A 15,879-nucleotide genomic window follows, 5' to 3' on the forward strand; every position below is an offset into this window, starting at 1 on the left:
AAATGAATGTATTATTTATTCTTGCTACTCATACAAAGATTGGTGAAATACATGTACAAAATAAACTTGTATATGATAGTTTCTCATCATAATAAATGATCTATTAACACAATCACTATTGTTGATTTACATTGACGAATGGGTCATGTTAATTTTGATTACTTGCACAAACTCATACAAGAGTATCCTGAGATTATAAGTTAAAGGATAACAGACAATAAAAATGTGCAGTGTACAGATTGTATCAAAGCAAACATACAATGCAATGAAATACCAAAAATACAAACAACACCTCTTACACAATCCTATGGAGATCATCTCCATATTGATATTTGGGGACCTGCCCTAGTACAAGCTTACAGCAAGTACAAATATCTTTTTACTATTGTAGATGACACTACACAATAGGTAACTATACTACCTATACAGCATAAAAGCAATACTTTCACTGAATATGTAAAGCATACAATGAGACTCTTTACACAGTATAGTATAAGAGTTAAAACTCTCCAAAGTGATAACAATACAGTGTTCCTAAGTAAAGACTTTACTACATACATTGAAAGTCAAGGAACAATACATAGATTAACAGTACACAATACACTGTAGCAGAACAGAGTTGCAGAATGTATGTATAAGACTATCTTTAACAGCATACATACATGTCTGTTATCAGCAAAGTTACCTATGAAATTCTGGGTATATACAGTACAATATCAAACGTTTATTCATAACAGAATGCTGAGAGTTGCTATTAATTTCGCAACACCATATTACAAACAGTATAACAAACATTATCAAATAGATAATATACAAGAATTCAGTACATATTATATTATACAGAATGAACGAACACATAAACTACAACCTAGAGGCCAACACACACAATGGCTAGGTTATGATAACAACAGTAAAGGTCACTTAGTGTACTATGATAATAAAATTACTGTTGAACACAATGTACAATTCATAGACAAACTAATGTCTAAATGATGATACATTAAACAATAATGAAACTCTTCCTAATAACAACAATAAAGATAAAGAACCTGTCATACAATACTCTACACAAGAGTAAAGACTGGTTAAACAAACTATAGGTCTAAATTACAAAGACAATATAAACCTAGCTATGTATCTAACAGAATTTAACAAATTCCTCAACAAAGTCTATAACGATCCATTAATGTATTACAATGCTATAACACATATAGACAAAGAACAATGGATCAAAGCTATGAAGGATGAAATACAGTCACTTCAACAACAAAACACATGGATATATACTATCCCCCCTACAAATACAAACATAATTGGAACAAAATTTGTCTATAAAATCAAAAGACTAGCTAACAGCCAAATAGACAAATACAAAGCACAATTTGTAGTGCAAGGATATGCTCAAAAGAATAGAATAGACTTTTATTCTGACAACTTATTTGCCCTAGTAACAAAACTATCAACAGTACAATTATTGTTATCTTAGGCAGCATCTAAGAACTATGAAATACATCAGATAGATGTAAAATCCACATATCTTTACAGAGAATTAAATGAGGACAAACTCATTTATGTGAAACTGCTGCTAGGCAGGCTACTTATGGATATTAAACCTGGACAGGTATTACACTTAAATAAAGTGTTATACAGATTGAAACAAGTAGGTAGATGATGGTACAAGAAGATTACCGAACTACTGCTCAAGATTGGATTAGAACAAGCTAATTACAATCATGCTGTATTTTACAAGAAACGAAATAATAAAACAATTCTTGTAACATTTATGCACATTGACAATATTACAATTATTGGCAAAACTATTACTATAATAACAGTATTTAAACATGCATTAAGACAACATGTTACATTTACTGACAGTAACAAAATACATTGGTTACTTGGTATTGAAATAAGCTAAGATAGACCTCAACAAACAATTAGCTTACAGTAAAAGCATTATATTGAAAGTATAATCAAGTGTTACCACTTTGAAAACAAAAAGGCACTACAAACACCTATTACTCCTGGAATAGATCTATCTAACAATACAAACAATACATACAATACAAACAAAAGTAATAATGAAACAATACCATACATGAATATGGTAGGATTGTTAAGATATGTTGCAGACTGTACACAGCCAGACATATCCTATATTACTGGGCAATTAGCACACTACTTACAAAAGCCCCAAATGCATCACTACAAAGCAGTAAAACATTGCTTTGTGTATTTTAAATATACAACAAATTGTTGGCTTCAACTTGGAAGCATGAACACCTTAAAACTACAAGGCTATTGTGATGCAGACAGACAAATGATGGAAGGACATAAAGCAATAAACAGCTATGTCTTTCAATTAGCTAAATTGACCATATCTTGGTCAAGCAAACAGTAAAACCTAGTACTACTATCTGTTTACAAAGCAGAGTTGCAAGTGCTAGTGTATGCTACTCAAGAAGCCATTTGGCTCAAACGATTCACCAAAGAAGTACTACAGACTGAATTGGCACCCATTACAATTTATTGCAATAATCAAGGTGTAATAAAGACTGTAAAGTCTGACAAAATAACATACAATGCTCACACTAAACATCTTGATTTACAAAAAGACTTTGTGTGATGTTACATTCAAAACGAATACATTGATGTATACTATGTTCAATCACAGAACCAATTAGCAGACATCCTTACAAAGGCTCTCCATATCCTGCAGATCAAGCATCTAAACAAACTATTAGGCATACAGTCTTAGTTCTTAATTAATGCTTGAAGGGGAGTATTAGATTGTACTCTGGATTAGGAAATCCCTAATTGCCTTATGTAGAATTACTGTACTTGGAATGTCTTGGATTATCAGACTTCACTATGTAGTATATAAGGTAGATACTCACTTAATGTCTCAACAAGAGAGAGTACTTGGGGCACTCCTACTACACTTGTTAAAATACACATTTATTAGGATCATGTCTTCTAGTTACACAGACTCTCTTAGAAGCTTATTCACAATTGTAAACTATAATTCAAGTCAAAATTTATACAGGACTTGTATACACTTCTTAGAATTTAAGGGAACCCTTCTACTATATATTACTTACAGACTGATAGTTAAACTGAGTAAGTCAATAAGGAGATCAAGCTTTATCTCTAAATGTTCATCAATCATTAACAGTCAGACTGGTCTGAATAGTTAGCTCTGACAGAATTTGTGTACAATAACTAGTAACACTCTGTAACAGGACAGTCTCTGTTCTTCCTCAACTATAGGAGACATTTGTACTAGGGGACAGTTCTGAACTGGAACAGTAGTTCCAAATCTGTAATAGACTTTACAGAACAGATACACAAGACTAGGGAGGACACATAAGCTCTTTTAGAGAAGGTAGTATAGGTTATAAAGTAGAACTATAATCAGAAGAGGTCTGTAACTAAGGATTACCAGCCTAGTAACAAAGTTATACTAGAAGCTACTAATCTGACCATAGATTACTTAATGAAGAAGTTGGACAACAAGTGCTTTAGACCCTTTGTCATTAAAAAGAAGGTTAGTGCCTCTGTCTACAAACTCTAACTTTTAGTAACATAGAAGTGTATACACTTAGTGTTTAATAAGGTTCTGTTGTCTTAGTACTATGATCCAGGTTTTCCTTCACAACAAAGACCCCTACTGTCTCTACCAGAACTCATTAGTTCCAAACCAGAATACAAAGTAGAGTATGTAGTAGATACTAAGCTAGTGTGTAGAAAACTCAAGTTCCTTATTTACTAGAAAGGATACCCAGTTGAAGAACACACTTGAGAACCTGCCAAGAATCTCACCCATACTACTAAGACAATCTAAGACTTCTATTAACTCTATCCAGGTGCTCTACATTAACTCTGCCTTACAGATTTCCAAACCCTACTGTTCTGACTTATACTTAAATTACTAACTAAGTCTAATGTTCACTAATTAGGATGATTGGTTTTAGAGGGGAGGTGATATTATGGTTCTTTACTCTTGTACCTTTAGTTCTGAGGGTTCTACACCCTTCTGTACTAGAACTCAGGACTTCTGTCTCTCAGAGGTACTGTCTATAAACTATATACATACTAACTCTTACTACTACTCCTCCTTACTTTATTATTCCATTCCTTTAACCACCCTTTCATTCCTTGTTCATTCTATAGTCTCTTACCCTTTGTCTATCCCTTCATTCTTTGTACCTTTATCTTTGACCTTCCTTTCTTTCATTCTTAGTAGCTTGTACTCTCTGAGTACTCTTGTGTAGTTTAGTATATATAGGCATACAAGATCAGACTGGTCCTGTAGTCTTGATCTTGTCTACTCTAAGTAGTCCTGTATTCTTAGGCTTACTCTATATCCTCTACTCTTGTCTCACTCTCTGTCTGTCTGTCTGTTCTGTAAGTTCTGACTATGTTTTAGTACTTGCATTCTGTATTTCTGTTGTGTAGGATAGTCATAGCCTGAGTCCCCTTACTAAGCCTTCAGGTCCCCTCTATACTGTTGCTGACAGACAAACAATTTGAACAATATGCTTCCTAAGTATGTACTAATATATTTACAAATACAATCATAGCTAACAAGAAATCCTATACACAAACAATGGATTTACTCAATTCTAGTGTATTAATACATACTACTCCTTATCTATTTCAATTAACAGACATACACAACATAACTCCTACAATTGTAACTATTGTAAATAGATCAACAATGACTCTTAATTGAGCTGGATCTATGTGTATTAAAATTCTGAACAATACACAAGAAAGAAGCATTATAACATTACAAAATGTCTATTACTATCTACAAATGAACTTTTCCCTCATAAGTCAAGTGCTACTATGTAGGGAAGGCTATTCTTTTGTGTTTACAAACAATACTTGTACTATAACATTACTATGTAATGAATATGTCAGACATGTACAATCAAGAAATAACTTGTATATTTTGTACAATAATCACTTGTTAAAAACAATGAACAAACTATCTATTTATAATATACATAAATGCCTCAGACATATAAGTTACAATTATATTAAACAATTATTGAAAATACAACTAAGTGTACTATCAACTAAAATAATGAACTACAAAGAAAAGGAATGTATTGAATGTATAAAAGCAAATATTGAACATACACCAATACTAAAACTACATCAATCTCCTCTTACAAATCAATTTGGAGATCATATTCATATTGATATTATTAGTCCTATCAAACTGTATACATATAAGAACATATGCTATTTATTAACAATTGTAGACAATTCTACTTGTTAGTGTATAATGCTCAAATTACAAACAAAATCTGATACATATACACAATATGTATAATGGACAACTAAAATATTTACACAGTACAGAGTAAAAATAAAGCTATTACAAAGTAATAACAATACTGTATTCCTTAGTGAAGATTTCCAACAATATTTGGATTCACAAGGAACAAAACAAAGATTAACAGTACATCATACTCTACAACAGAACAGAATAGTAGAACAAACTCATAAAACTATATTTAGAGGTGTAAGAGCATATCTAACATCTACTAAACTACCATTCACATTATAGGCCAAAGTAGCAATTCATATTATGTATATTCATAATAGAACACTGTGTACTGTATTAAATTATAATACTCTACATTACAAACATTACAGAACCCACAGAACAATTGATAATATACATGAATTTGGTCAATATATTATCATTTACAATGAAAATCCTACAAAAATACAACAGTAAGATATAATTGCTTGTTAGATAGGATTAGACAATGAAAGTAAAGGCTATAAAACTTGGCACAATAATAAAATTACTATTGAACAAAATATTCAATTTCTTGAAGGTAAACCTCCTCAAATTGAAGGGGAGAAAATAGACAATACAAACAACAATACAAACAAGTGTTTAATAATTAAAAATAACAAAACAGACAACAGAATAACAAGAACAGACAATAACAATACAGACAACACTGATCCTAATAAAAAAGGAAAAGTAGTAGAACCAACAGACTTAATGGACAACAAAGTTAAATTAACCAAAAAAGAAGTAGAACCTAAATTACATTGATTAGAATGGAAACAGAAACTGACAGAACACACTATCAAGCTTGAACAATGTATGCAGAATAAACATGTAACAAAACACATGTATGTACTTAGTGAAAAGGACAAAGATAATATTGCTATTCATTTAATGGAATTTAATACTAAAATAAGTGAAATACAATCGGATCTGACTTCATTTTATAAAGCAATCCAATGTCCAGATTGTGATTCATAAATAACAGCTATGAAAGATGAAATAAAACAATTAGAAAATCATAATACATGGGAAATCATAAATCCACACAATAATATTAACATTATCAGAACACAATTTGTCTATAAAATAAAGCAATACACTGACAATAGTATAGAAAAATACAAAGCATAATTAGTAGTTTAAGAAAACTATTAGATTGACAGCCTTGACTATCATACAGACAATTTATTTGCTCCTACTACTAGACTATCTATAGTGTGATTAATATTAGCATAAGCAGTATCTAATAATTATGAAATACATTAGATAGATATTAAATCAGTATATCTATACAGACAATTAACAGAAGACAAAGAAATATATGTTAAACCTCCTCCAGGCAACTTAATAGACAGATTACAGAATGGACAAATATTACAATTATAAAAAGTGCTATATGGATTAAAACAAGCTGGTAGAAGATGGTATAAAATGCTATCTAATATACTACTTAAATACAGATTAACAAAATCCAAACATGATAATACTGTATTCTTTACAAAGAAGAAAGAAATAACTGTAACCATATTATTTGTACATGTTGACAATATTACTATCACAGTAATGAATAATAATACTATTACAATGATAAAACAATCTATTGTACATCATTTACAATATACAGACAGTAGAGACTACATTGGCTACTTAGTATAGAGATTCAACACAACAGAGAGTATAGATTCATCAGGATGTGTCAGACACATTATATTAATAGTATAATTGAACATTACAAACTTACAAACAAACAAAGTGTACAAACACTCATACAACCAGGTACACAATTAAAAACAGTATTGCAAACTTATAACAATAGAAAACAAATGTCTGATATACTATACATAAACATGGTTAGTACACTTAGATACATTACAGACTGTATACAGCCAGATATAGCATTTGCAACAAATCAGTTAGCTAAATACCTTAATGACCCTGGTATAGAGCATTATCTAGCACTTAAACATTGTTACATGTACTTAAAAACTACAAACAATGTCTGGCTCCAACTTGGCAGTACAAATCAATCAATATTGAACAGATATACAGACATGGACAGTATGATACAAGAAGGGCATTGTACAATATCAGGATATGCATTTTACTTGAGTGATTCATTAGTTTCATGGTTGAGTAAAAGACAAACACTAGTAGCAAAATTGACATATGAAGCTGAATTAATAGCTCTTGCAAGAGGAACACAAGAAGCAATTACACTTACTCATTTAGCTGAAGAGATTCTGCAGGTCTCTGAAGCACCAATTAATATTTATTACAATAATGATGCTGTCATACAAACAGTTACATCAGACAAACTCAAATACTCAGAACAGACAAAGCATTTAGATCATAAGAAAGATTTTATTAAATGCTATATTGAGTTAGAGTACATAAATGTGAAATACATACATACAAATGATCAAAGAGTGGATATATTAACAAAAGCACTATATGTACCACAAGTCAAACATCTTACCAGTTTACTCGGACTAGTAAGAGTTTGAAGGGGAGTATCACAAGATGATGAGTTTATTACAAGACAATGACTTCATAATGTCTCAGTTAGAATACATACAATATAAGGACGAGAGACACTGAGCAGTCAATCCTCACCTTGCCCCTTGTTCTTGCATGCCTTCCCTCTTCACAGTTGTATAACATCTTTTGAATAGAAAATCTCAAGCATATATAATGTGTATTATTCTGTTTATACTGATGTATGCTAGTACTGTTATATGCTTATCATTTGATCTTCCTGCTGCATAAGTATATGCTCCAGGAAGTATTAGGCTGACATTTCTTTGACCAGGTACTGACTACCATGTGGTGCATGTTAGCTTAAGATACTGGCACAGGGTGTTTTAGAAAAAGGAGATTTACTAAATGAAATCATTTTATTCAAAGACATCTAAAGCAGTCCTACCAGAGTGGCATAAAAGATCAATACTAAGATCAATGACAGTTAGGCAAGAATTGTCAAGTTAACAAACTATGCTGCACCAACGTACCGAATGAGTAAATTGACACGGAGAACTAGTGTCGAAGGCTAGAACGGCGAATGTCGGAGGAACCCCCAGGAGTTCTATAATCTATTCACTTCACCACATAGTCGCAGATAAGCACTCGATTCGGGGAAGACAATGACAGGGATCTATCAACGCTCTCCATCCGATGTATTGTCTATCACAACACGTTCCTTGTTTTATTATGCCGACATTCCACACACGACACGCTGGCACGAATTGTTAACGTGATAAATCGAGTCGCCTGCTGAGAAATCGTAGATAACATCCGTGAACAACAAATAAGAATAGTTCGTCAGAATGACAGAGAAGACAATGGACAGATATTCGGCAGAAAACATCAAGCAGACAAACCAATGATATTTCAGGAACGCCTTTCTTCGTCTGGTGTATATTATAGAGCTCTGCCCCTGAGTGACGAAAGAAATTACACTCGCCGTGAAAGGGTATTGGATCGCAGATACGACGCACCCTCGATTTGTACAGAAACCAATCAATGCGAATACGCTTTAATGCATTTTATATTACCGCAACTCTCCGAAAGCTTGGAAGGATTACCTGCATTACAACAAACCGACGACTGCAGGTGGAGCAAACAAGCGCGCACTAATTCAATCTATGGATGTTAGTTATCATGAACGCATTTCATGATATGCAGCCATGAATTGCACAGATCAACTGCCTAGTGTTCCAACTGGATAATAGAGGATAAATACCAAGAATAACAAAACACTGTTAATAACCCCAGTGCCAGATAAAAGGCACAGAAACTCAGAACTCAGAAGCGTACGTCGTACTGCACCCGGTTCGCCGCATTATTCCAACTTGCTATCACAAGCGGGGCGGGAGCGCTCATGGCTGAATCATCTAATTTGATGTCCTTAATAAAAATGCATGTTCGACCATTGATCCGCGAGTCTTCTTCCCTCACTTCGTACCTTCCCTTCCGAAACCTTAGGAACGAGGGAATGTAAATATGTATCTCTGAGAAGCGCGTGGATGTATACGATGACGACAAAGGCACTCACCTGTGTAAATATAGATGGTATGCAGAGCGAGAAATGAATTGATGCGCGGAGACGAGATGAGATCGAATTCGAGTAATATGAGATTTTTTGATATGAGATCATTCAACATATTGAATTCCACGCCCTCGAGGACGAGGAAAAGTATAAATAGAAACCCGACAACAACGCATAATAAACTTGAACAGAACAGAACTCTACTCAACTCATAATCATTGATACTTACATACACGCACACAATATTCAGAGCAGATATGATATTCGTGTTCAGGATAAAAGTTGATGACAAGTGGTATCACTGCATCATTAACTCGTGTTTATCCGACTTCCTCCGCCGCGTAACCCACGTCAAAGAACCGATGCATAGCCATTCGGAGGTGTGCTGAGTGCGTTTGCTTTCAACTTTGCGTTGTTATCTGTAAGTGAATAAAAGGGGGGAGGGGGGAGAGCGGCGTGCGGTGGAGGCGCTGGCAGGGAAGGAAGGGAAGTTCGGATTGCATATACGTATGAATGAATGACAACACATTGAAGGAAGATGCTGATATTGTTGACGTTCCACTTTTCGTTGACAAAGGGGCGAGAGGAGAGCCAGGATAGTGTATTATCCATCAAGTCCGAGCCGTCTCGCAGGATTTATACAACAACGTGGCTTCCAAGCACATTGATATCCGACGACGTTATTAATGGGAAATGAGAATAGCAACGTAGACGCCAGTTCCTTGCCCTTGCGAAACAAAACTTCCGGAATAACAAGTGCACTAACAGGGAAGCATGCCTTGGCAATGACAATCGGCTTTAAAAAGATGCGCCAGCTCCTTCAGCGTCCGTATCAGTCAAGAACGACGATGCGCTGATAATCATGTTTGTTTCGTCTTGTCATCCTACCGTTCGGGAGGTGTGAGAACGTGCGAGGAAGTCGGAAATAACACATTTTGCGATGCGAAGTCAAATGGATACATACTATACTATACAACTACAAAAAAATTCCAATCTGTATTGGCGCCATATGCACGCAAACCTCCTATCAATATTTCAATACCACCACAACGACGATAAAGACTTGAAGACTTACAATTTCCACTTTCACAGAAACGCCGGCCAGCGGGACCGCCGCAGCGAAGCAGAGTCAGAATAGGAAGAATTATCCCATTTCAAGGAAGAAGAGAAGGAAGGGCACGGTTCGGAGATGCGCGAACGCGTCTGTCTTTGCCGTACTGGTAACATCACTGTATCAAAGTAATATTAGCAGTTGTTGTAGAGCGGCGAGAGAGCGCTGGACCTGGACAGAACCCATTAATATCCATTTATCTTTGTCGCGGGAGGGACCCTTGCCACGCGTTTCACCGAGCGCACGTACCATGTTATCTTGCACTTCTGTTCCTTGGCCGACTTGAAAACGTGTATTCTTTCTGTCGTGTATTAGGAAAAGAGATCTCTTGAAGCTTGAGTGACTTCGGGAAAGGAAATGTTCACCGCAATGGTGCGGTTGACGTGAGAGAGTTGAGGGCCGATAAATTGGTGGTGCATAATGTGATATTTGTCGTCTTCATTGTCCTAATTCCTATCGCCGCAATGAGCGCGTGCATATGCTTCACCATTCGTATGTTTTTTTTTCATGCCAGTTGTCTCTTGGTGGAGATTAGACATGGCGAGATCAAAGGATCCAAATGCTCATTGAATTGCGGTCCGCTATCCGTGAGAAAACGGCTGATAAGAAGTCAAAGAGATGTCAAGATGACGCGATGCCAAGATATCAAAAATAAGCTATCCTTCATCCGGGCTTGATCCACACAGTTTTGATGATCGCACTGATCCACACGCGATCGACGTTCTCTTCAAATTCCTTGGCTGTGTCAATCGGGCATATCAGCACGCCGTATCGACCCTTTGAGATGCATGGTAAGCGTTGCTGTCGTCGTTGACGACAGGGAAGCCCGATGTGATGGTGACCGCGTCGGTGCTGCCAGATGGAGTCTTTGTTATCTTTGTGTCTTTGGTGAGTGTGCCTGCTAGGCAGGGTTCCGGAATTTTCAGAGTGATGAGGGAAGGAGGAATCGTAAGAAAAGGAAATGCTAGAAGGAAATGTGGAGTGCGGTAATCGCGGGATCATTTGCGGTATCTCAAACTCAAAAGGTTCTCACAAAGAGGGCGAAGATAACGCTACGGGTATAATTTTATTTTCTGTTTTTCTGTTTTCTGTTGAGCGAAACGCGGCGATTCAGCGGGCGCTGTGGGAGCCCTTGAAAAATCTGCGGAATTTCGCGTATCGCAAACGCGACGCGGGAGGACGAAATCCAATGAAAATAAATTGCGCGATATGAGAGAGTTGAGAGGGATTTGCGCTTCAGTCGGCAATCGGTTAGCGAGTCGGCGATGTCATCACTGCTGCTGTCATGCGAGATCGGCATGAGGACATTTGAAGTCTGGAACGGGACAAAGACCATGAAGAGGGGTGCTTGAATATCTCCACAGCGAGGGAGCGAGAAGTGGCGGTATGCCTGCAGAGATCATGCACGATCGAAGTAGAGAGAGGAGCAAGAAACAAGGCCTTGAAGGAGGGATACTGGAGCTATGCCTAATGAGGCCGGAACGGACCTGAATGTTGTGAGGTTGCGTGCTCCGCGCGTGTTATCGTTGTTGTTCGTCGACCTGCACGCACAAGGCGCCACAAAGCCAGCAGACAAGGAACTTGAACATATGGCTATGTAGATATCCAGCAAATTTAATACGCTGAGCAAGATTTTGAGTGATCGGAGGAAGAGGACCGGGGCGGCTGTGCAGGGATTGCCTAAAGTGGAGAGGAAAAGGTCGAGAACACGCAGGGATGTGATGCCCTCGCCCTGTTTCTTTGTTCGTCCCTTGTCGTCTCTTCTCGCTCGTTTCTCCTCTGCTCTGTCTTTCTTTGTGTTTCCCCGTCAAGCAATCTCGCCCATATACTCTCTGTCACTCGCTTTAGCCATGGTGCACCACCGCAGAATGTCCTCTATCAAGGCAGTCCACGCCGTGCCCTCTTCATATTCACAGTCCCTCTCCCACTCGCTCCCCACGAAGCCTCTGGAGGAGGAGAACCCGGTCCTCAGTGCGTCGGGCGTCAGCATCGCCGCAGTTGTCGCTTCTGCAGCAACGGCACTTGCCCCTATCGCATCGGTATGTCCCTCGCCTTATTTTGTCCGCCAGCTATGCTTCCATGCAAACACTCGACACACATACAAATTGTCCGATAAGTGCATTCTGCCTCTGAGCCTCTCTGCTTCGCGGACGACTGCCCAGTAGTGTTCTGCGCTTCTCTTCTCTTCGCGTCCCTTTTCTGTTCTTGTCCCGATTCCATCTTGCTTCCCGTATCTCCTCATATCTCCCTCGAAAATATTATTATTATCATATATTTATTTATCACTTATTACTTATTACTGATGCGCTCGCTTGGTCCTCTCTCCTCGTCTCTCTGCAGGCCCTCCCCAGCAGCATGCGTTCCTCAATGAGCCTCGACAGCGACGACGACAACATGTCCTTGTCCTCTCTCGACCTCCTCACCCCCTCCACTCCCGGAACACCCTCCAAGTTCTTCCCCCACCCACCTCGCTTCCCCTCCAGCAGCAGTATTACCGCGTCAACATCGCGAACAGCACTCAGGAGAGCCCAGCTCACCTTACGGAGATTAACCTCGCGTTTCCTTGCAATGCTTTCCCCGACTGCACCTGGTCTGCCACTCAAGTCACCTCACCTCTCGCCCTCGTCCTCACATTCATATCTCGCATCATTGCCGACTAGGACCCATGCACCTGTACGCCGAAAAGCGACATTCCTTGCGCTACTTGCTCTCATTGTGCTTTCCGCATGGACGCTCTTCACATCGTCACTAACCGACCGCGAATCTAGCACGCGTCCCTACGCTAATGGTATGGTGCTTGGGTGGAAGGACTGGCGCAATAAAGCTCAACATCGCGAGGCAGAAGCTCATAAGAGTCTATTAAGCAGTCCATCGTTCCGTGCTGCCGTATTATCAGAATCACCCGACGCGTTTTCCAACTCACATACCCCTTCGCGACCATCTGCACTCGAATTAACGCCTGCCGACGAGCTTGCAGCGCTCACGGCATTCATGGCTGCTCTTCCCTGGAATGCTCTTCCTTCACATATCGATACCTCCGTTCCTCTAGACCCGAATATCATCCTCGACTTTGACCCTTCTCATCCACGTGCTCGCGACGAGCTTGCTGAGCTCCGACGTGAGACCTGGCAGCTTAACCCCCTCGTGCTTTTTGGAAGGTCCCGACATGCATCGACACGTGAAGTCCGTAGTGCGTTGGAGAAGCTGGGTGTAAACGTGGATGGAATGATGCAGGTGAATATGAATGAACGCGTGGACGGTGATCTCGTTATGGGTGTTCTTCGGCGCGTTCTTCCGTCTCTCGATTCTATTTCGGACAGGTCAGAAGTGGACTTACCGTTCCTTCTAATTAACGGACGACCGATTTATGGTGAAGACGTACCAACACTCGTGGAGAGCGGGGAGATGGTACGGTTATTACGCGATGCAGGTGTACGATTAGTGGTCGGTGGGAAGAAGAAAAAGGGACACTGAGTGGATAATCTCGGTGCGCTCTCTTTCTTACTGTGGATGGAGAGGAGGGCGCAGGCCGCCCGTATCTCGTCTGTCGGCCGAACATTGCTCATGCATCGTGTATCGCGTGCTGTGTCTGCACAGTACGACCTACCTCGTGTTTCGTGCGAACTCGGTGGATCGTCTCTCGGCTTCACTTCGTGTATCGGGGCACGACTCAAATAGTGATGTCATCCCACCAGGCCTCTCAATTTATCGTGGTGATATACTTAGGTTCAGACGTTTCGGCGCGCGTGTTGTCGGACGTCTTTCGCCTGCATTCATTCTCGCTTTCATTCATTCGTTCATAAGTTCTTTTCGTTCATTTCTTAACCACTTTCACTTTTCATACTCACATACATAATTCACCACTCCTCCAGACCGTCTCTTTCTCAGACAGACGGACGGACGCGTGTACATACGGTTAACATCATCATCTCCCTGGTTTTCGGCTTTTACCATTTCGTCCCTCGGCTTCTCGTCCTATTTCGTACTCGGCTCTTGATCCTCGTTTCGTACATGGTGCTCGTTCGTACTCTTCCGCTCACCTCATGCTTCTCATCTACCTCTTCTTCTCCTTGTCCCGTCTTCTACTAACTACTCCGACTCCGACATCTTACTCCACCCTTCTCACCTCCCTCGAACCTTTAGACACTCCTCCCCTCCTCCCTTCCACCCACCCCGAACTTCTCACATCACATCACTTTACATCATGCCATGACGAACGCATAAACATAAACCATAAACATAAACGAGCGGACACTTTGTTATTACTTTTACCGATTGGTAGAGTACTTAGTAGTGCTGAAGATTCGAAACCCTTATATGCATGGTACAAGTAGCATTTCAGTTTTTTCTCCTTTTCGTCCCATTTCTCAAGCGAGAGCGTTATCTAGACAGAAACATTTATATACCTTCGTACAGATACAGATACAGTAAATATAGAGACGTTCGAAATGTGAGAGTGTGTGAGAGTGACGAGTGTTGCTTGACTTGTTTGAAAATTGGTTGTAAGTTTAGAAAAGTTGGGATATCCTGACGTCACTCTCCAATGCCGGAAACCAATTCTAGTTACACGTTTCTTCTCGTGTACACCACACGAAGACGCTAGTAGCATCGTTAGCACCTCTTGAGACTTGGGATGACAGCAAAGGTTCACTAGTGCCTACCTAGAATTCATTAGCTTTGATATTTCACAACGTCATATTGGCAGCGAGTGGATCTATGCTGGACATGTGTGCTGGACATATGTTCTTCCTTCCCTCTAGACCTCTTTGCCTTACGTCCTTAACAAATGAACAGTATTGTGGTTGACTTCTTGAACTTGGTGTGAGTGTTGCTAGAATCTACTACACATATTAGCTGAGTTTAAACATGAGGCTCACACAAAAACATTACAGCTGTTTGCAAAAATATTGGCTGTAGCATAGTTCACGTGATTTTTTTTCACAAAGTCGCAAAATACAGAAAAAGTACTATAACTCACTCAAATCTTGATAGAATTACTTCAAATAAGTTGCTAAATTCATGTTTCTAATAGTAGAATATATTTATCAAATTAGTTTTTAATTATCTCTTTTTCTTGTCTTGTGAAACTGAAATACATAGATTTTAACTGTTTTTCCTTGTATAATTTTTCCTAGTCTCAAATCTGAACATATAGGCTTAGAAAACTGTTTATTCTAGTCGGATACATTAATAATTAATTTACATACTAAATTTACTATGAATAGATTGCTTATTCTGTTTTATTGAGAGGGGGCTAAAATGTGCAAAACTGACTATTTTACCCTAGTTTCCCCCACAGTTAATAATTTTTTTCAGCCTCAAACTGTATTCTTAAATTAAATATAAATGTATTAGAGTAGTTTACAACAACTTTCATGTAAATATGTTCAAAATTGAGCTCAG

At 38.5% G+C, this 15,879-nt stretch overlaps 2 protein-coding genes across 2 annotated transcripts; one reads left to right on the forward strand and one right to left on the reverse strand.

Moving 5' to 3' along the window:
- Nucleotides 1-10,875: 10,875 nt before the first annotated feature.
- On the reverse strand, nucleotides 10,876-11,812 carry FOMMEDRAFT_170216 (uncharacterized protein; the record flags this gene model as incomplete). Its single annotated transcript, XM_007269639.1, has 3 exons — nucleotides 10,876-11,440; nucleotides 11,510-11,528; nucleotides 11,579-11,812. 3 exons carry the CDS (start codon nucleotides 11,810-11,812, stop codon nucleotides 11,235-11,237), a joined length of 459 nt encoding a protein of 152 aa, XP_007269701.1. The 3' UTR covers nucleotides 10,876-11,234.
- A 418-nt stretch (nucleotides 11,813-12,230) lies between these two features.
- On the forward strand, nucleotides 12,231-14,662 carry FOMMEDRAFT_22700 (uncharacterized protein). The gene is made up of 2 exons (XM_007269640.1): nucleotides 12,231-12,515; nucleotides 12,817-14,662. Exons 1-2 carry the CDS (start codon nucleotides 12,345-12,347, stop codon nucleotides 13,948-13,950), a joined length of 1,305 nt encoding a protein of 434 aa, XP_007269702.1. The 5' UTR covers nucleotides 12,231-12,344; the 3' UTR covers nucleotides 13,951-14,662.
- Nucleotides 14,663-15,879: the final 1,217 nt, after the last annotated feature.

The sequence above is a fragment of the Fomitiporia mediterranea genome (assembly GCF_000271605.1).
Source record: "Fomitiporia mediterranea MF3/22 unplaced genomic scaffold FOMMEscaffold_10, whole genome shotgun sequence".
In the NCBI taxonomy this organism is placed as follows: Eukaryota; Fungi; Basidiomycota; class Agaricomycetes; order Hymenochaetales; family Hymenochaetaceae; genus Fomitiporia; species Fomitiporia mediterranea.

Coding starts and splice junctions, on each gene's coding strand:
- FOMMEDRAFT_22700 (XM_007269640.1), top strand. CDS start 12,345: ATGTCCTCTATCAAGGCAGTCCACGCCGTGCCCTCTTCATATTCACAG. Junction 12,516..12,816: donor CACTTGCCCCTATCGCATCG/GTATGTCCCTCG, acceptor GTCTCTCTGCAG/GCCCTCCCCAGCAGCATGCG.